The sequence below is a fragment of the Lepus europaeus genome, chromosome 4 (assembly GCF_033115175.1).
Source record: "Lepus europaeus isolate LE1 chromosome 4, mLepTim1.pri, whole genome shotgun sequence".
Lineage (NCBI taxonomy): Eukaryota > Metazoa > Chordata > Mammalia > Lagomorpha > Leporidae > Lepus > Lepus europaeus.
In genome coordinates this window covers 45,019,384-45,040,027 of record NC_084830.1, presented here as the reverse complement: position 1 = coordinate 45,040,027, position 20,644 = coordinate 45,019,384, and the positions used below count along the sequence as shown (strand labels likewise).

General features: G+C 49.7%; 1 protein-coding gene across 1 annotated transcript in view; it reads left to right on the top strand.

Moving 5' to 3' along the window:
• Positions 1–5,999: 5,999 nt before the first annotated feature.
• The window catches only part of LAPTM4B (lysosomal protein transmembrane 4 beta), a 67,698-nt gene continuing 53,053 nt past the window's right edge, over positions 6,000–20,644 (top strand). The window contains exon 1 of the mRNA XM_062188191.1: positions 6,000–6,205. Within this exon, the coding sequence (XP_062044175.1) occupies positions 6,107–6,205 (99 nt within the window). The 5' untranslated portion in view covers positions 6,000–6,106. The remainder of the gene's footprint in view (positions 6,206–20,644) is intronic.

Genomic DNA, 20,644 nt, shown 5'->3' with positions numbered 1-20,644 from the left:
AGTGTTAGGCATCTGGGGTGTCTGGCTTTGGGTACGTGTGGTACCTGTAGTTCAAGCACATTAGAGTACAATGAGGGAAGCGGTCAGCTGGTGAAACTCAATGTTTTTGGCCTTGACTTCAAAACTGGGTCAAGATGGCAATTGCACATTCTTTTATCACAGTGACCAATTGCCGATGTTACCTTCCCTCTGTTTGGAACAGACAGAATGGTTTCTATTTTCCTGATGGGGCTCTGGCTGGTTCAGATGTACTTGATTGTGCTCCGAATTTTTAACCATTCATGAGCTGGGCTGAGCGCTGGATTGTCGCCACTGTTGGTCAGCACTCTTGTCGTTTTGCTGTCAGCCACACTGCCTACCATGGGTGACTCAGCCGGGCCGTTGTCTTCTTTTACTTTGTGAGTTCTTGGAGATGGGCATGATGCATTCTGCCCCATAACTGCCAGGCCAGAACCTGACCAGCCCCCAGAGGCGAGCTGTAATGAATATGTGATTAATTCTGCGGGTCTCTGAGCTCGCATCCATCAGGGGGTTTGACTTGCCCTTGGCTGCCATTCAGGGACGGAGCCAGGCTGACCTTCATAGGCCTGACTCCCGAGACCACCGGCAGACTCTGGGTGAGTCACCGGACACTCACTCACGTAACACCAGCATCTATCACAGCCTCCAGGAAGCCGCCACTCCATGTCTGACAGACAGCCAGGCAGCTCTCCCAGAGGGTTTTGTTTCATTTTGTGTTGAATTTCTAACAGAGATAGGAGGCCCATCTTTAGGGCCAGCTCCATGGGCAGGTGGCCTAGGCAGGAGTGGGTGCCCTGCCCTTGGTTTAATGTTCTTCTGCTGCTGTCTTCATAGTTTTTTTTTCTCCCTAAAGATTTTTTTTTTAAAGATTTATTTATTTGAAAGTCAGAGTTACACAGAGAGAGAAGGAGAGGCAGCGAGAGAGAGAGAAAGAGAGAGAGAGAGAGGTCTTCCATCCGTTGGTTCACTCCCCAACTGGCCACAAATGCCAGTTGGAGCTGTGCCGATCCCAAGGCAGGAGCCAGGAGCTTCCTCCAGGTCTCCCACGTGGGTACAGGGGCCCAAGGACTTGGGCCATCTTCTACTGCTTTCCCAGGCCATAGCAGAGAGCTGGATTGGAAGTGGAGCAGTCAGGACTCAAACTGGTGCCTATGTGGGATGCCTGGGATGCTGGCACTGCAGGCAGAGGCTTTACCTGCTACACCACAGCATCGGCCCCTTCCCTAAAGATTTATTTATTTGAATGAGAGAGAGGGAGAGACAGATCATCCATCTGTTAGTTCACTTTCCCAGATGGTCATGATGGTCAGGGCTGGGTAAGGCAGAAGTCAGAGGCTTCTTCTGGGTCTCCCACATGGGTGCAGGGACCCAAGCACTTGGGCCATCCTCTGCTGCTTTCCCAGGCACATTAGCAGGGAGCTGGATTGGAAGCGGAGCAACTAGGACCCAAACCAGTGCCCATGTGGGATGCTGGCATTGCAGGTAGCAGCTTTACCCGCCACAGAGCCAGCCCCCATCTTCATAGCTTTAAGCAACAGGCTCCACTGGTTTATTTTGCACTGGTCCCCACAAATGACATAGCTGGTCCTGCCTGTGATGTTTGTTACGCAACCTTGAGTTGTTCTGCAGTGGCCTGTGTTCTTCAGGAAACAGATTCCTAACGTCTTGGTATGGCTTGGCATGAAAAGCTTCTCATCTTCTCTTACCCCCACCCATCCCGACACCCTGAAAACTGCCTTACCTTCCTTTTGCTCAACTTTGGCCCCCTCCCCTGAAAATATTCATACAACTTGCAGGTCTGAACTTGGAGGCCTGCCTGCTGCTTCCTGCTTCCATCGTGCCCTGGGGTGAACTGTCTCACTTTTCCCTAGTCAACTCCAACTTAACCGGTAAGCCTGCACTTAGATGTCACTACCTCTGGGAAGCCCTACCTGATTTTCCCAGGGCGGAGACACAGGCTGTCACTGTACCTGTGCTGAACATATCCAGGCACTTAGCTTATTGTTATGCTATTGTCTATTTCTCGGTCTTCATGCTGAGCTCCAAGGAGGTGCTTTTTTTTTTTTTTTTTTTTTTGACAGGCAGAGTTAGACAGTGAGAGAGTGAGAGAGAGACAGAGAGAAAGATCTTCCTTTCTGTTGGTTCTCCCCTCATATGGCCGCTACGGCCGGCGCGCTAAGGCCATGCAGGGCCCAAGCACTTGGGCCATCCTCCACAGCAGAGAGCTGGCCTGGAAGAGGGGCAACCGGGACAGAATCCTGCGCCCCAACCGGGACTAGAACCCGGGGTGCCGGTGCCGCAGGCGGAGGATTAGCCTAGTGAGCCACGGCGCCGGCCCAGTAAGTTCTTATCCATTGGGTAATGGGTGAAGGAAAGAATGAGTCGGTGGCTTGCCAGGAGAATGTCTGGGGGGCCTCTCCAGCTCTTTTGTCTCATCTGGGAGTGAGCAGTACATTCTTCCTTGCAGAAGGCATTTGGCTGCACCCTGCGCGTAGGCACGTGATCTTCTTTTCCAACACGTCTAGGCCTTCCATTTTTCTTTCCTGGGAAACTTGTGCTCTGAACTTCTCAGCATTTGGAGGGGCCCTGCAGTGTCTCCTTGCCCAGATCAAAGGCCCAGACCTTCCCTAGCTCAAGGATGCTCTCATTCTTGGAGCAAGTGTCTCTTCCTGTACCCTTCCTGGTCTAATCCCCTTTCACAAGGCAGGCCCTGGAAATGCTAACTCCTCACAGTATTAATGCGACCAATCCTTCTCTGCTTTCCCCCTGTGGCTTGTTTTTGACATGCTCAACACGCATTAAGACTAACATCATAGTGCATTACTGCCTCCAGACAAGGCGAAGCAACTTGGAGAACAGGGGTGGGCTGTTACCAACTCGCCGTTGTAGCCTTATGGCTCACACAGAGAGGCATCCAAAGTTAACATGGGGCCATGGGCCTCTTTCACAGATATATTGAAACACACTTAGTCATAGGATAGAAGGAATGTGAGGGAGGAAAGAAACACAGTGGCTTTGCATCATGGAAAGAATTTCGCCCAACTTGCTGAAAAACACCAGAACTTGTGAGGTGTGGGTGAAGGGGAAAAAATTGGAAATTAAGACAAGGAAAAGGGGGCTGGCGCTGTGGCATAGTGGGTAAAGCCGCCACCTGAAGTGCTGGTATCCATGTGGGCGCCGGTTAGCATCCCAGCTGCTCCACCTCTGATTCAGCTCTCTGCTATAGCCTGGAAAGGCAGTGGAAGATGGTCCTTGGGCCCTTGCACCTGCATGGGAGACCCAGTTCTTGGCTCCTGGCTTCAGATTGGCCCAGCTCTGGCCGTGGTGGCCAATTGGGGAGTGAACCAGTGGATGGAAGATCTCTCTCTCTCTCTCTCTCTCTCTGCCTCTATAATTCTGCCTTTCAGATAAATATATAAATGTTTAAACACACACACACACACACACACACACACGGGAAAGGGCCTGTGTGCCAAAGAGGTTTTAAGTCTTAAAAGAGTTAGAGGTGAGAAGTGTCTACCCTGGGAAAAGAAGGTACTATGGAAAGAGTGATGAGTGGGGGAGCAGCAGGAGTGAACTGCAGGCCAACCTGACCATGGCATAGAGGCTACATCCTTTGGAAGTAACACTTCGACAGTAGGGACTCCGTTTTGGAGCACCTGCGACTCCATCTTGAGAAAACATGCCCCCACCGTGAGATTCTGGTCTGAAACTCTGATCTTTAACACGCAGACAATCGCGGTCCCCTACATCACACTTGGCAACCTGCATCACACTTGGCAAGGCACAGAAACCCGCTCGCATGATTGCTCAGGCTTAAAAAAACAGATAGGCTACACTTGGGTTAATAAGATTGTAATTTGTCTATGCCCCACATATGATTTAGTCCAATATCTGGATTGATGTCAAGAATATAACTGAAATTGTTAAGATTATAACTGGTATTGTTCAGATTCTAATTGATATTAGTTTCAAATACACTTTAGGTCAGCTTGACCCCAGTAACCGCATATTCCCCCTCCTGTTTTTGTGGTTTTTGCCTTTATAAATCCTGTTGTTTTGTGTTTCAGGGCCGAGAGTTCTTCGGGGCATGAGCCCACTCTCTGCTGCCAGCAGTGAGGTACTCCAAGATTTATCAGCGTGTGGTGCTCCTCTGTCAGCATTCACTCAGGCACAACACTGTGCTAGAAGAGGGGGAGCAAGTGTGCCCCCCACCCCCAGCTCAGGCTCCTAGTCTGAAAACAAGGTGACTTTTCCCAATGATTTTATTTATTTATTTTTAAAGATTTATCTTTATTTATTTGAAAGTCAAAGTTACAGAGAGAGTGATCTTCCATCTGCTGGTTCACTCTCCAAATGGCCACAATGGCCAGGGCTGGAGCAAGGTGAACCAGGAGCCAGGAGCTTCATCCGGGTGTCCCACGTGGGTGCAGGGCCCAAGCACTTGGGCCATCTGCTGCTGTTTTCCCAGGCCCTTAGCAGGGAGCTGGATCCAGAAGTGGAGCAGTCAGGACATCACTGGCTGCCTGCCAATGCCTTTATTGCCAATAGCAGGCCCCAGCTGCCAGGAAGCCCCGCAGGCTGATCCTGGTACCCTCCTCCCTCCAGATCAACAGGACTCCAAGGACAGCGACAGCAACATCTTTTCAGTAAACTTCATCTGCACACATACGATTTCTCTCCACCTCTCTCGCTGCAGCTAGGTTTCGTTTCCCTTATGCTTGTCATTCAGAGCAATTTGGCAGATCCTGAATAGTGAGTTCCCCTGAAACAGAAAATTCCTCTGAAGTCATGGCATGTGGCTAATGAATCTGAAACGCTGGTGGGGAAGGAAAAGGGGGCGGTAGCTCCGGGAACTTGCTTGCAGCTTGAAATGCTAAGGCAATATTCTCCATTCTGACATGTCCACTGCACACTAACAGGTGCTCCTATCTGGCGACAAGTAACTGTAAGGATAATTGAATATTAAATAGAAGATGGGGGAGGGGGGGACTCGTCTCTAATGTGAAAGAAAACAGAACTTTGTAGTGAGAAAACAAACCTAAACTGAACAGCTCCCGCGGTCCCGTGACTTATCGTGTCTGATTAAGGGCATTTCTCTGGGAAGGCGCCTGATTCGGTTTAAACCAAGGCGGCAGCTTTGCAGCCTTGTGAGACCAACTCGTCCTGGGCCATGAAACGTGTCCAAATCCGAAACAAAACCTTCTCCCGTGCCCCTCATCGGAGGTTCCTGCGACCCTCTGCTTACACAGCGGCGGGGGGGGTGGGGCAACCTCGGACCCGGGCCTTCACCCAAGGCCAACACCCCCCGCCCAGCCCTGCGTCTCAGGCTCTCGCCAGGAGCCATGCAGGGTCGGTCATCGGCGTGATGACCCATGCCGCAGGCACGGGGAACAAGGCCAGCCGAGGCACGGGCGAGCACGACCTCGGCACACATCCTATTTTCTGGGAACGCCAACGGGGCTGGGGAGCGGAGATGCACAGCTAGCAGCGGGCCGGACGCCGGTTCAAGGCGCTGCAGCTGGCTGCAATCCCAGCGCGCGGCTTCCGCTCCCGCGGCTCGCGCGGTCCCCACCGAGGGGTACCCAGGGGATTATCCGAGGGCGGCAGCTGGAGGCGGGGAAGCACCGCGAAACAATCTGGGTCGCGTGACGAAGCCGCACCAATGGCCAGGGGGGCGGAGGGGAAGGCCCGGAACTCCCCCGCGGGCGGCCGCCCGGGCGCGCGCAGGAGGAAGGGACCCTGGGTTTGTTTACTCTGGGCCCGCAGCGGCCGCAGCTGGCCGGAGCCCGCGGTGACGTCACGGGCCCGGCCGCGGTCACGTGCGCCGCCCCGCCCCCCGTCCCTCCCGCGCGTGCCGCCGCCGCCGCCGCCGCCGCCGCCGCCTTCGGAGCGCAGGGTCCGGCCGGGGACAGCCGCTTAGAGCTCTCGAGGGGATCGCGGAGCCAGGCGGGCGAGCGCGCGGGTCGGGAGCCGGAGCGGCGGCGGAGCGGGCCGGAGGGGCGCGGCGGGGTCAGGGCTACGCGGTCGAAGCTCTCGCAAACTTGGGCGCGCACTCGGCGCCACTGCGCCCGCAGCCAGAAAAATGAAGATGGTCGCGCCCTGGACGCGGTTCTACTCCAACAGCTGCTGCCTGTGCTGCCATGTCCGCACCGGCACCATCCTGCTCGGCGTCTGGTACCTGGTGAGCGCAGCCTGCGGCCGCGGCGCACCTGCTGGGCCGGGCGGGTGGGCGCCGGGGGCCCTGGGACCCCCCCCCCCCCCAGGTTCCCGGCCCGCGCCCTCGCCCTAAGCCCTTGTCTTACTTTCCACGCCCCCAAGTTCGTGCCCGGGTCGGCCTCGGGGTTGGGTGACGCGGGCGCTCATCCGCCTAAAGTTGTATTCTTAGAAACTTAATGCTCCTGGCGTGCGTGCGCGGGGGCAGCCCCCAGGCACCCGGGGGCCCGGAGGGGCCTGGAGTTCGGAGCGGTGGGGGCGGGAGCTGGGATCCTGGGGGGGCGCGCGCGTTTCCTGCCCCTCCTGCTGCGGCGCGTCCGGTTTTCGTGTGCGGGAGCCGGGGACGAGGTGCGGGGCACGGTCGGGTTGGGGTGCAGCGCGTGCAGCCCTGCGGGCTTGGCCGCGCAGTCCCCGCCTTCCGCGCGCCTTGGGGCCGGGTGTGGAAGGGTGTGGGGCTCTCGCCCGCCCCTGTGAATGGGTTTGTTTTACAGCCCTTGCTGTCGGCTGGGGTTTCACACCCCCTCCCTCGGTCCGCCCAGGGAGCGGTGATCTCCGGTCCTTCTCCAGACCGACCCCGCGGGTGGCCCCACTGCCCCTCCCGGCCCTGAAGCTCGAGGTGTTAGGGTCTTCTCAGTGTGGGGAGCCGTGGTTGTCGGGGGGCCTGAGGAGCCTCGGTGGCGTCCTGCCCTGTGCCGCCCCGCCTGGATCGTGGGCGCCCTGAGGCTGCACCCAGCCGGGGTCGAAGCCGCTGCGTTCTGGGTCTGTGGCGTCGTGGTGGAGAGTTTAGTGAGGACCACTGCGTGACCAGGGAGTCCCCGCACAACGACAGTTGAACTTTTCGGGGAGAATGCATTCTCAGCTCCTTGGTCATGAGCCAGAGTTTAGTATTTGATCTTTTTGTTTTCCTTCTTTTTACATATTCTCACACACACACACACACACACACATATATAGTGATCAATTATTTGGAATTGTGGACTCCTTGTGCCACTTTAAGCAAAACTGCCCCCCCCTTGTGTTTACTGTGCTATTTGTAGTTTCAAGTTTCCTTTAGTCAATGCCCATGATGGACCCACAGCAGACATTTTTGGCCTTAAAAGCTTTGCAACACATCTTTGGTGTGTGCGGGTGCTTGCGGTACGTGTGAGTGCAGATTGAACATCAGCATACTGGCTCAACCCTGACTCTGCTGGGAGCCAAGGAATTCTTTACAGAAATGTGAAATCATAGCGCAGTGAGAGTAGGTGGCTTCAGAACGGCGCTGCCTCTCTGGAGCCAGATTGTTTTATACAAATGCCCTGTGTCCTCCTTGAAAACCTTCAGATCTGCAGACTTGCAAGAAAGTGAATGTAATTTGTAAAATCTAGGGCACTGCATTAGGCAAATGTACTACATGATCTACAGGAAAGATAAATCTGCTTGAGCCTGTTGCTGGCCGGGAGCCAAGCAGACAGTATTGGTGCGAGTGCTCAGCAGGCTTCATCTACTGTGTGAGCAGCTCTTTGTGGGAAGTAGTTGCTGGTGGGCATAGCATTTGGAAATTTGCAACCGCTTCTGCAAGAGAATCAGAAGGCTTTCTGGAGATGTGAATAGGAAAGCTGCTTTAGGTAAACCCAGTATGTGGGAAACCTGTCTTCCATTTTTCCATTTCGTTTTTATGTTTTCAATTTGTTTCTTTTATTATCTTCTTTTTAGATAGAAAGTTTCTTTATACTTTTAAATAAACTTCCATTATCTAAAATAAAATATCAATTTCCATGAACATTTAAAGATTTTTTTTTTTTTTACATTTTTTGTTTAATTTGAAAGGCAGACATCTTTCATCCACTTGTTCACTTTTCTAAACACCCACAATAGCTGGGGTTAGATGAGGCTGAAGCCCGGAACCCAGAACTCAATCCAGGTCTCCCACCAGGGCTGCAGGGACCCAAGTACCTGAGCTGTCACCTCCTGACTTCTAGGGTGCACATTAGCAGGCAGCTGGATTGTATGTGGAGTAGCTAGGACCAGCACTCCAGCATAGCATGTGGGCATATCAAGCAGCAGTGACTACTCCAAGGGATCTTTTTAAATACTTTTTCCAATTGTTGTTTCCTAACGGTGCCAGTTACTAAAATTATGTGTGCCAAGTACTATACTAATTGCTTTGCATATGCTTACTTTTTTTAGTTTTTTTTTTTAAATTTATTTATTTGAAAGGCAGAGTTGGTGAGAAAGAGAGAGAGATAGGGGGTCCTCCACTGCTGGGAGCGGGGGAGAGAAAGGGAGGGAGAGAGGGAGAGAGAGAAAAGGAGTGGGAGAAGGTTTCTCCATCCCTGGTTCACTTCCCAAATGGCCGCAATTGAGTTGATTGGAAGCCGAGTTGATTGGAAACCGGGAGCCTGGAGCTTCTTCCGGGTCTCCTCTGTGAGTGCAGGGGCCCACGTACTTGGGCCACCTTGCCTAGCTTTCCCAGGCACATCAGCAGTGAACTGGATAGGAAGTGGAGCAGCTGGGACTGGAACCAAGGACTGGAACCAGTGCCCATATGGGATGCAGCCACTGCAGGTGGCAGCTTTACATGTTAGGCCCAGTTTTGTTTTTCTTTTAAGATTTGTTTATTTGAAAGGCAGAGTTACAGAGAGGGGGGAGAGAGAGAGAGAGAGAGAGAGAGAATCTTCCATCTGCTGGTTCACTCCCCTGATGACTACAATGGCCTGGGGCTGGCCAGGAGCCAGGAGCTTCATTTGGGTCTCCCGGATGGCAGGGCCATCTTCCACTGCTTTCCCAGGCACATTAGCAGAAACCTGGATCAGAAGTGGAGCAACCAGTACTTGAACCAGCGTCCATATGGGATGCTGGCCTTTCAGGTGGTGGTTTAACCCTTTGCACCACAATGCAGCAGCATTAACTGAATTTTTACATGTTCTCACTGCGATTGATTTTCATACTTCCACTGGATAGATGAGAAAACCAAGGATAAGAGAACTTAGTGATTTACTTATGTTTCATGGTTAGTTTGTGGTCTCAGATGTTCGTTTGTTCTTTTTTTAATTTTAAGTTATAAAAAATATATTTCATATATAATCTGTTCAGTTTCCCTCCTTTTTTTTAACCTTTAAAAGTTGTGTTTTGTTTTTGTTTCTTTCAGGCCTGTCATAAACGTGATTTCAGGTTTTTATATTAGAGATGATTTTTTGTTTATTTTCCCTTTTATTGAGACATAATTTTCATACAGTGAAATTAAAAATGTTAAATGTACCATTCACTGAGCTGATAAATGCAAATGCTTATGTTATCCACATCCCTAGAGAACATTTCCCAAACCCCAGAATTTTCCTTGTGCTTCTGCCCTGTTAATCTCCATCACCCATGGCCATGCTGTCCATCAGGTGCTTTTTTGCCTTTTCGTATGAATGGAATGATGCTGTGTGTGCACATTGGTGTGCAGCTCCATTCACATAGCGTAGCTTCTTTTAGATTCATTCATGTTTTGGGAGCATATCAATAGCTTGTTCCTTTTTATTGCTGAGTATTATTTTATTCCATGAGGACACCACAGTCTGTTACCCATTTGCCTGACGTTAGACGTTTGGGTTGTTTCCAGTTTGGAACTATTAGAATACAGATACTCTGAAATTTGTGCAGAAGGCTTCTTGTGGACGTGTTTTTATTTCTATTGTGTAAATACCCAGGGGTGGAATTGTTAGTCCTTGAGCAATGTGTGGTTTTAAGAATTTGCTGGGGCTGATGCTGTGGCTCAGTGGGTTAAGCTACCGCCTGCAGTGCTGGCATCCCAAATGGGAGTCAGTTTGAGTCCCAGCTGCTCCACTTCTGATCCAGTTCTCGGTTAATGAGCCTGGAAAAACAGCGGAAGATGGCCCAAGTGCTGGAGCTCCTACACCCACATGGGAGACCCAAAGGAAGATACTGGCTCCTAGCTCTGGCTTGGCCCAGCCCTGCTATTGTGGCCATTTGGGGAGTGAATGAGCAGATGGAAGAGCTGTCTCTTCCCCTCTCTTTCTGTAACTTTTTTATTTATTTGAGAGGCAGAGGCAGAGAGAGAGAGAGAGAGAGAGGTCTTCCATTTGTGGTTTACTCCCCAAATGGCCGCAACAGCTGGAGCTGGGCTGATCTGAAACCAGGAGTCTGGAGCTTCCTCCATGTCTCCCTTGTGGGTACAGGGGCCTAAGGACTTGGGCCATCTTCCACTGCTTTCCCAGGCCACAGCACAGAGCTGATTGGGAGAGGAGCAGCAGGGACTCGAACCAGTGTCCATATGGGATACTGGCACTGCAGGCAGGGGCTTTACTTGCTACACCACAGCACCAGCTCCAATAAATAAATCTTAAAATAAAAAAGCACCCTTTGCTAGCCAGTTTTCCAAAGTAGTTCTGTATTTTGTACCTCCACAAGCAATGTATGAAGTTCTGATTGTTCCATAATCTTTCCAGTGTTGGTCATTCAGTCATTTTATTACATGTCTGCACAGGTAATGGATGTTCGTAGTGGTTTTGCTTGTCCCACACGAATGACGATATGGAAGAGTTTAATGTTGTCTATTGACCAATCATACGTCTCCTTTGGTTAAGTGCTATTTATTGCTCATATTTATTGGGTTTTGTCTTTAATCATATTGATTTGTGGAATCAGTTCTTTGTTAGCTGTGTATTTTGTGAATATTTTCTCCTAGTATGTGGCTTGGCTGCTCGTCTTCATGAGATTTTTGTAATTTAATAAGTTTGATTAAATTTGATTTGTCAGCCTTTTCCCATTGCGGTCAGCACTTTCTGTGGGCTGAGAAATCTTTCCCTGCCCCAAGGTTGTAAAGAGTCTCTTTGGTTCTCTGCTAGCTTTTTGGCTTTGACTTTTATGTTTAGATTTGTGATCCATCCCAGGTCAGTTTTTGTGTATGATGGGAGCTAGGAATTGTTACTGGTTTATTTAAAAAGGGAGTTTAATCACTTAACAAAATTTGAATTATTACATAACCTTTAATAACCGCAACCATTTTGGGAAAGTAAGATGCTTATCCATCTTCGGAGGGAATAAAGACTGACTTATGCTGGTTTCCAGAGGGATCACCGGAGCAAAGGAAGACTTGCCTCACACTGAGGGCTGTGCCCTCTGGGGTCCCCGCCCCCAGCAGTCCTTGTCCTTGGCACACTTGGCCTTTTCAATCCCTGGGCTCTGCATCAGTGGTTCCAAGCAACTACTGCTAGGAAACATTCCAAAAAGGAATGAATATGTGCATACTTTGTTTTGCTACCATTTGTTTTGCTATGTAATACAGTGTAACAACTATTTGCATAGTATTTACATTGTATTAGGCATTGCAAGTAATCTAGAGGTGATTAGAAGTGTATGGGAAGATCCAGGCAGTTCTCTGCAAACACTTGCCATTTTGTATGACAGACTTGAGCATCCCAAGTCTTGGACCCAGTCCCCCAGATACTGAGGGATGAGTGTGCTCTCAACCTGAATCCATTAACTTCCTCCCTAAATTTGCTCACGCTGTATAGTCTCTGATTCCAAGTCAATGTTCTATAAATTTTTAAAAAAGATTTATTTACTTTTTTGAAAGGCAGAGAGGCAGAGAGAAAGAGAGAGAGAGAGAGAGAGATCCATCTTCCATCCGATGGTTCACTCCCCAATTGTCTGCAACGACCGGAGCTGAGCAGATCTGAAGCCAGGAGCCAGGTGCCTCCCCCTGGTCTCCCACACAGGTGCAGGGGCCCAAGCACTTGGGTCATACTCCACTGCTTTCCTGGGTCATAGCAGACAGCTGGATCAGAAATGGAGCAGCCGGGACTGGAACACGTGCCCATATGGGATGCTGGCACTACAGGCAGCAGCTTTACCCAATGTGCCACAGCGTCGGCCCCAACATCCTATTAATTTTTGCTGAACTTTCTGGAGATCTCTTTATTCTCTACTGTTCCTTTTCTTGCTACCATTTTTCTCGTTTAGGCTCTGATTTGGCTGTTATAATGTGATAACTGGTCTCCCTCCTTGAACTTACTCTGTAAGTAGTGGCTGCAGCCACATCTCTTTCCCTTTCTCTCCATCCTTCCCTTTCTAGTTGTCCCCCTTTTTTTTTTTTTTTTAACGATTTATTTATTAATTTGGAATGTGGAGTTGCAGAGGCAGGGATAGAGAAAGAGAGAGAGAGAGGTCTTCAGTCTGCTGGTTCCCTCCCCAAATGGCTGTAATGGCCGGAGCTGGACCTATCTGAAACCTGGAGCTTCTTCTGGGTCTCCCACGTGGGTGTAGAGGCCGAAGGACCTGGGCCATCTTCTGCTGTTTCCCCAGGCTACAGCAGAGAGCTGGATGGGAAGTGAAGCAGCTGGGACTTGAACTGGCACCCATATTGGATGCTGGCACAGCAGGCGGCAGCTTCACCCACTGCGCCCCAGCCCCTTGTCCTCCTTTCTGATATGCATGACTGTGACAGTTGCAAGCCAGTACTTAAGCCCTAAATCCTGATTCATTCTGATTTGACAAGCTTAAGTTATCTGCCTATCCCTGAACCAAACACTGGGGCCAGGGACACACGACTGGATCTTGATATGCTTAGGTCTGGGCTAGCCTCCTGCCCTTGAACTATAGCGTAGGAGGTCTGTGAACAGGCGGGTGCGGTTAGCTTTATATGTAGCAAAGGATCAGACTTCATGGGAGGAGGAAGGGGAATGTTTGGAGAAGAGTGAAAGAGGCTTGCCACCCTCCTTAGGGTAGGGTCCACAGCTCTTAGGGCATTTTGTTTACTTAAGTACCATCAGAATGTGCAAGCACACTTTTTGCTTTCCGGTATCTTTTGCTGTGTAACCGCTGGTACTGGTACTGGAAGCATCAATCTTTGGAGCCTTTGTATGTACGTACCTTCATTTTTTTTTTTTTTTTTAAATCACTCCATCATATTTTAGGGACATAGGCCCTCAGTACATACACAATGAATAACTTTTTGTGCCAGACATGATTCACAGGGTAGTTGGTCATGTAGCAGATTTTAAAGGATGAGAGTTCAGCTTGGTCTCACTGGCTTTGTGACCCGGTTCTTCACGTAATCAACTCGATGGCTCACTTTGGAAGTCACAGTTTGCTTGTGGCCCCGAGCTTGATCGTTCTCTTCGTATCCAGTTCTGGTGTTACGACTTTTCTTTGGAAGGTGGAGGGCGGTGTGTCTGGGAATGTGATGAGAAAACTGGCATTTTGTGTTTGTAGAGTGATTAATAGTTTTTAGTGTGCTCTCAGATTTCTTCCCACTGAAACCTCAAAGCAACTCTAGGTCAGGCAGGGTAGGTGGAGGGAGCCTCATGTGCCATGAACAGTTTCCAGCTGTCAGATTCGATGACTTGGCTTGTGATTCCCCGGCAAAGCATGGGTGATTCATGGTACTTACGTAACCCTGGCTGCCTGGCGTCTTTGCCCCCACAGCAGATCCAGAAGGGCTAACATTAGGCTAAAGAGTTAGGATTTTGCTCTGTAGGCAGCGGGAAATCCTTGAGGAATTTAGAATGGGGTGATAGGATCAAAGCAGTTTTCAAGGAAGATTAAAATGGCAGGATGTTTTAGCTGGCTGGAGACCAGGTAGTGTCATAATCCCCTAGATAAGAGACAAGGCAGGTGCCAGTTCTTCCAGCCCTGGTCTCTGTTTGCTAATAATGTGAAACAAATACCAATTTTTATAAACTAGTCTTTCTTGCCACTCATACTTTCTCCATGTGATTTAAGGGATTGAATATGTTTGGAAACTGAGGGATGTTAGATGTTTTTAAAAGTACAAGCCCAGGGCGGGCGCTGTGGCGTAGTGGGTAAAGCTGCCGCTGGGTAAGGCCGCTGCCTGCAGTGCTGGCATCCCACATGGGCGCTGGTACAAGTCCTGGCTGCTCCTCTTCTGATCCAGCTCTCTGCTATGGCCTGGGAAAGCAGAGGAAGATGGCCCAAGTGCTTGGGCTCCAGTACCCACGTGGGAGACCTGGAAGAAGCTCCTGGCTTTGGATCGGCGCAGCTCTGGCCGTTGCGGCAGACTGGGGGGTAAACCAGCAGATGGAAGACCTCTTTCTCTCTCTCTTCCTCCCTCTCTCTCTCTCTCTCTCTCTGCCTCTCCTCCTCTCTCTGTGTAACTCTTTTAAGTAAATTAAAAGAAAAAATACAAGGCCAACCCCAGCCCTGTATAAAGGATCAAGTGCAGCTCTGTAAAATATTGGCTGAAGGAAATTTCAGTGATGTGTAATATCTTTTGTCCTTTATTATGCTGTTAGGATTAGCTTGTCATCAGAACTTTAAAATTTTTTTTTTTAATTTCATTTGATAAAGAGTGAGATAGACAGAGAGAGAAATAGATCTTCCATTTGCTGGTTCACTCCCCAGATGGCTGTAACAGCCTGGCTGAAGCCATGAGACTGGAGTGTTGTGCCTGACCCAATGCTGACAGAGGAGTGCCATGTGCTGATAAACTTTGAAGGGATGGAGAGTGGGGCTTGCACTCTAAAGAACTGTTGACCCTGAAGTTCAAAAGCAACAGGGTTTATAAAGGCAAAAACCACAAGATGGGGAGGAGGAATCGTTACTAGGGTCAAGCTGACCTAAAGCATATGGGAAACGAATATCAATTACAGTCTTGACAGTACCAATTACAATCTTGACATTAGGCCAGGTACCAACCTAAATCGTGTGTGGGACACATACAAATTATAGTCTTGACATTAGTCCAAGTTCAACCTACCCATTCTGAGCTTGAGTGATCATGCTAGGGGATTTCTGTGTTCGGCCAAGCGGAATGTAGTGTCTGCTATTGTCTTAGTTTTAGACAGAGTTGGTTTCAGACCATGGTGTCACAGTAGGGGGTGCTTTCTCAGGATGGAGTCCTGGGTACTCTGAAATGAAGTCCCTCCTGTCAGGATGTCACTTAAGGAACTCCATCCGGGTCTCACCCGTGGGTTGCAGGGACCCAAGTACTTGGGCCGTCTTCTGCTGCTTTAAGGGCCAAGAAAAAAAGATTATATCTGTTTATTGTTTATCAATGTTAGGGCTGGCATTGTGGCTCAGCGGTTAGACTACCAGCTGTGATGCTGGTATCCTGTATGAGTGCTGGTTCCAGTGTGGCTGCTTCACTTTGAATCCAACTCCCTGCTGAAGGCACCTTGGAGACAGCAGAACATGGCCCGAGCACTTGCACCCCTGCCACCCACATGGGAGACCTGGATGGAGTTCCAGGCCCCTGACTTGCCCCTGGCGTAGCCCCAGCCAGTGCAACCATTTGGGGAGTAAACTAGTGGATGGAAGAGCTCCCTCCCTTGCTAGTTCTGCCTCTCAAATAAACAAGTCTTTAAAAAGAAAAAATCAGCCTCCCTGGGAAACTAAAAGCATTAAGTATTAAAGTGGTTGATGGGAGTTTTTCATTGCAGTGTGTACTGTGTTTAACTGGAAGTGTGTAATGTTTGTCCTGCGAACTTACTTTTGAATTTTGGCCTTGAAAGAAGAGGCCACAACTGCCCCTACGCCACCCCCTCCTTTCAGTTTTATTGCTCATTAAAGAGATGCTCATGGGTACACCGTAAGCCCTGTGCTTCTTCCTCTTCCTTCCTGCTCCGTGGCAAGCCTGGAGGGGGATTGCTCAAGAGCTGTAAACTGGTTAACCCCATCTTACTTGAAGCTAAAATGAAAATTGAGCCGAGGTTACACTTCTATTGTCCTGCAGCTTTGAAGGGTGTAGGGTTGCCTCTGCCGCTTCCACGGGAAAATTGTTACTCAGTCAGGGAAATGTGTGGGGCCGAAACACACGCTGACTCTGTCAAAACCGAAATTCCCAACCAGCCCCGGGCCTCCGTTGACTGTTTCATCCTCTGAGAGAGAATCCCTGCTCCCAGGAGCTGGGTTTTACAGCTGGAAAGGGGCTGCAGAAAGCAGGAACTAGGAGTGAAAAGCAGACTGGTACTGGTTTTCCTTGTAAATCCGGGACTGGGAGACAGAACAATAGAGACCTAACTGATGGGTTAACCTCAGGTTCCCGCAGGGCACCCTTTGTGTAAGGATTAGGCAGAGGGAACTTGGCTATCTTGCTGAAGCTGGCTTGTTTGGGAAAAGTGGCTGTTATCTCTCTAATCCTGACTCTCTTGGAAGATCAGATAAACCACTTAGTTTCAGCTTGGTGACCTTTAGTGTGGGTGTGACTGCATTTTGATTTTTAGCCTGTTCTATGTGAGGTCTGGTGCAGGGGCTTAGTCTAAAACAATGGCTTCCTGTGGTTTTTGTTTAACAGCAGAATATAATGTCAAATTATTAGTTAATAAGACTGAATTTTCCTTTTTTTTTTTTTTAAGGATTTACTTATTTATTTGAAAGTCAGGGAGAGGTGGAGAGAGAGAGAGAGAGAGAGAGAGAGAGAGAGAGAGAGAGCGAGCTAGCTCAATCTTGATCTTCTATCTGCTGGTTCATTCCCCCAAATTGTTGTAACAGCCAGAGCTGAGTCAAGCGGAAGCCAGGAGCCAGGAGCTTCATCCGGGTCTCCTACATGGGTGGCAAGGGCCCAAGCACTCGGGGCCGTCTTCTGCTGCTTTTCCCATGCCATTAGCAGGGAGCTGGATCAGAAGTGGAGCAGCTGGGACTGGAACTAGTGCCCATATGGGATGCAGGCGTTGCAGGCAGCAGCCTTGCTGCTGTGCCACAATGCCACTGCCACCCCCTCTCCCTTTTTTAACTGCTGCAGTTACCCAGGGAGCTTGTTGGATGGTGCAGTGGTGGTGAAGCAGGAACCCCTTGCCACAGAGTAAGGTCTGATACTTGCGTTGACTCAGTAGAGGGCTTGGACTTGCAAAATGGAGATGCGATAGAGTGGGGAAGAAAGAGGCATTAGGCAGGGGCAGATGGGATACCTCAGCGTTGACCCTAACGTCGTGAACCCTCAGCCTTCATGGAGCAAGGATGTGATCTTGTCGCTGCCCTGAGGTTGAACGCTTGGTTTTATTTAGGGCAGGGAGAGCCCCTGCTGAGGTTAGGAAGGGTCCCCCCCCCCTCATTTACTCCAGGTTCTGTTCTTCCCACATACTAAGAATACAGCTGGAGCAATGGTGGAGGTGCCCTGGGAAGCGGGATTTATGGAAAGGCAAAGGGATAGTACAGATTCAGATGTGACTGTGTTTTGGGCCTATGTCTAAGTCCAGGTTCTTGGCCCCACAGAGGTAAGAATTCAAAGCAGAGGCATAAATGCGGTGCACACATGAGAGCAGGATCTATTTAAAAGTGAGAGAGTGGGTATACAATCACACAATTGGGCGAGAGAGTTGCCTACAAGGAGGGAGAGTGGAGAGGGCACACGGAGCATGGCTCTGAAGCCCCTCCTACTTTATCAGTCTCTTTTATGAGATAGGGGCTGGTGCCCTAACTGAATATACAGATGGGGTGGAGTTTGATGTACAGAAGGCTTTCTATGGCGCCTCCCCTTGGAGTTTAACTTACACGTGGCCATCATGGCGTCTCCTCCTTTCTAGTCCTGGGTGAGACACAGATGTATTATGGGAAAGTAGGCCTACTAGATTGACAAGTAAGGGGATAGAATTACAATGCCGCACTGGTAGAAATTCCAGCTCGTGTGTTCCTACCTAACTTCCCTGCCTGGTTTCCGTGCAGCAAGTGCCGGCAGCCTCACGAGGGAGAATTGCCCCTACCGAGGCTGGGGTCTTGCTTTCTATAGGATAAGAGTTGGGGCTCAGGGCAGGGCCTGACGGAATGTTCAGAGGAGGCAGGGTTTGAGGTGGGGCTGCAGCACACGTGGTGGTTTCCAGGAAGGTGTCTCGGCATGGGGCACATAATGAGGAGTGGGTGTTGAATAGGCATAGAAGGTATTGCGTTTTGGGCCATGTACAGTGCTAGCATTGTAGCAGTCCTTAGCTCCTTGCCAACGAGTGTCAGTTTTACATCAGATGAACCCATGGTAATTGGCCTATAAAACCAGGAGGCCAATTTTTGAATATTTACTGGGCAAATATTGAGGTGAATACCCTGGTCCTCAGGCTCCTATAGAACATCCCCAAAACTGGTCGGAGGAGTTGCCGTATAACCCCCAGACAGTGTGCTTGCCAGGCTTGCGGTAAGCCAGTCTGGAAAAGCAGGTTTTATTTATTGCAGTGCGCAGAGCAAGGAGCCGGGCAGCTATCGCTCGATTCCCAGACTCCCCGAGGGAGCAAACGTGGTGAATGTTAGGGTCCAGAGCTGGGGCTGAGCAGTGCCTGATCAGCTGGTGTGTGTGCCTCTGTTGGCTAGTGCACAGTGCGCGTGACCAGCCGTTGATCAGTGATGGGGCCAGCATGTTTCCTTTGAAATGGCAAGAAGTGGGCTCCAGTCTGCCTGGGTCTAGGGGTAGACTGGGCGCCCCTTTTCTTTGGTCAAGGCTTGAAGTTCTGAACAACATCTCAATGCAAGACCCATCCTGGCATGTCAGCCTTAGAGATGGTTAGTGAATTTCTTTCTCTCTCTCTCTCTCTTTCTTTCTTTCTTTCTGTCTCTCTCTCTCTTTCTTTGTCAGCCTTAGCGATGGTTAGTGAATTTCTTTCTATCTTTCTTTCTTTCTTTTTTCTTTCTTTCCTCCTTTCTTCCTTGCTTTCCTTTCCTTTCTTTCTCTTCTTTTTTTTTTTTTTTTTAAGATTTTTTTTTTTTTTTGGACAGGCAGAGTGAACAGTGAGAGAGAGACAGAGAGAAAGGTCTTCCTTTTGCCGTTGGTTCATGCTCCAATGGCCACAGCGGCTGGCGCGCTGCGGCCGGCGCACCGTGCTGTTCTGAAGGCAGGAGCCAGGTGCTTCTCCTGGTCTCCCATGGGGTGCAGGGCCCAAGGACTTGGGCCATCCTCCACTGCACTCCCTGGCCACAGCAGAGAGCTGGCCTGGAAGAGGGGCAACCGGGACAGAATCTGGTGCCCCGACCGGGACTAGAACCCGGTGTGCCGGCGCCGCTAGGCAGAGGATTAGCCTGTTGAGCCATGGCGCCGGCCTCCTTTCTTTCTTTTCTTTCTTTCTTTTTTTAACAGGCAGAGTTAGTGAGAGAGAGAGACAGAGAAAAAGGTCTTCCTTTTCTGTTGGTTCACCCCCCAAATGGCTGCTAATGCTGGCGCGCTGCGCCAATCTGAAGGCAGGAGCCAGGTGCTTCCTCCTGGTCTCCCATGCGGGTGCAGGGCCCAAGCACTTGGGCCATCCTCCACTGCCTTCCTGGGTCACAGCAGAGAGCTGGACTGGAAGAGGAGCAAATGGGATAGAATCCGGTGCCCCAACCGGGACTAGAACCCGGGGTGCTGGCGACGCAGGTGGAGGATTAGCCAAGTGAGCCGTGTGCTGGCCGGGTGGTTAGTGAGTTCTCCTAAGAGCTCTCAACAGAGGCCAGCACTGAGATGTTAGCTATTGAGGAAAGGGACAGTTGTGCTGTTCCCTTGACTTCATATGAGTTCAATGTTACAGAGCAATTGCGAGCTGAACGTTGCAAGCTTGGGAAGACATACTGAGACCTGGCAAATCTACATCAAAGGTTACTAGGGATGGATGGAGTTCGGTTACAAGGCCTGTGCATTCTTTTCCATTAGAGGACACTAAATTATGGTTGTGGGCTGATTTGAGTAGTCTTGTCCATCAAGACAGCCTGGTGAGTCTGATTTCACACCAGGAGTGACAAATCTTCAGGCCAGGAGAACTTGTCCTCATCCAAGTATGCTTAAACAGAGATGCCTGCTTCTGGTATGGTCCATTGTTAGGCCTCACTCTTGATTGCTCTGCCTTTTTGGCTTAACAGTCTTTTTTTGTTCTTAAGATAGTGTTAGCTTCTCTGGCATTTTTCTGTTTTTTTTTTTTTTAAATTCACTTTCAATCTCTGTATTATGATATAGACACAGCGGTTATAACAGATGCAGTACTTAGGCAAGATACAGATTACTTCCTTTCTTACAGTCTTCATATAGTTAGCAATTTGATTACTTTTATTCCTTCACAAGGTATTCAACAAAGCACTCTTTGTAATATTCTGGAATAAGTGTGTAAGCAAGACTAGAAAAGATAGGAGCAGGTAAAGATGCCACGTGTGATGCTGGCACCCCATATTGGTGCCAGTTTGTGTCCCAGCTTCTCCACTTCCGATGCAGCTTCTACTAACGACCTGGTAAAAGCAGCAGAAGATGGCTCGAGACCCAGGGCACCTGCCACCCGTGTGGAGACCCGGATGAAACTCTGGACTGTGTCCTGGCCCAATGCTGGCCGTTGCAGCCATCTGGGGGAATGAACCAGTAGATGGAAAATCTCTTTCCTCCTGTCTCTGTAACTCTGACTTTGAAAATAGATAAATAAATTTTAAAAAGGAATAGAAAAGGTGATTTTGTGTTTATATTAGTAGTACATAATAACTTACTAGGTAATCTTTTTTTATTTACTTTGGGAGTAGCCGAGAACTGTGG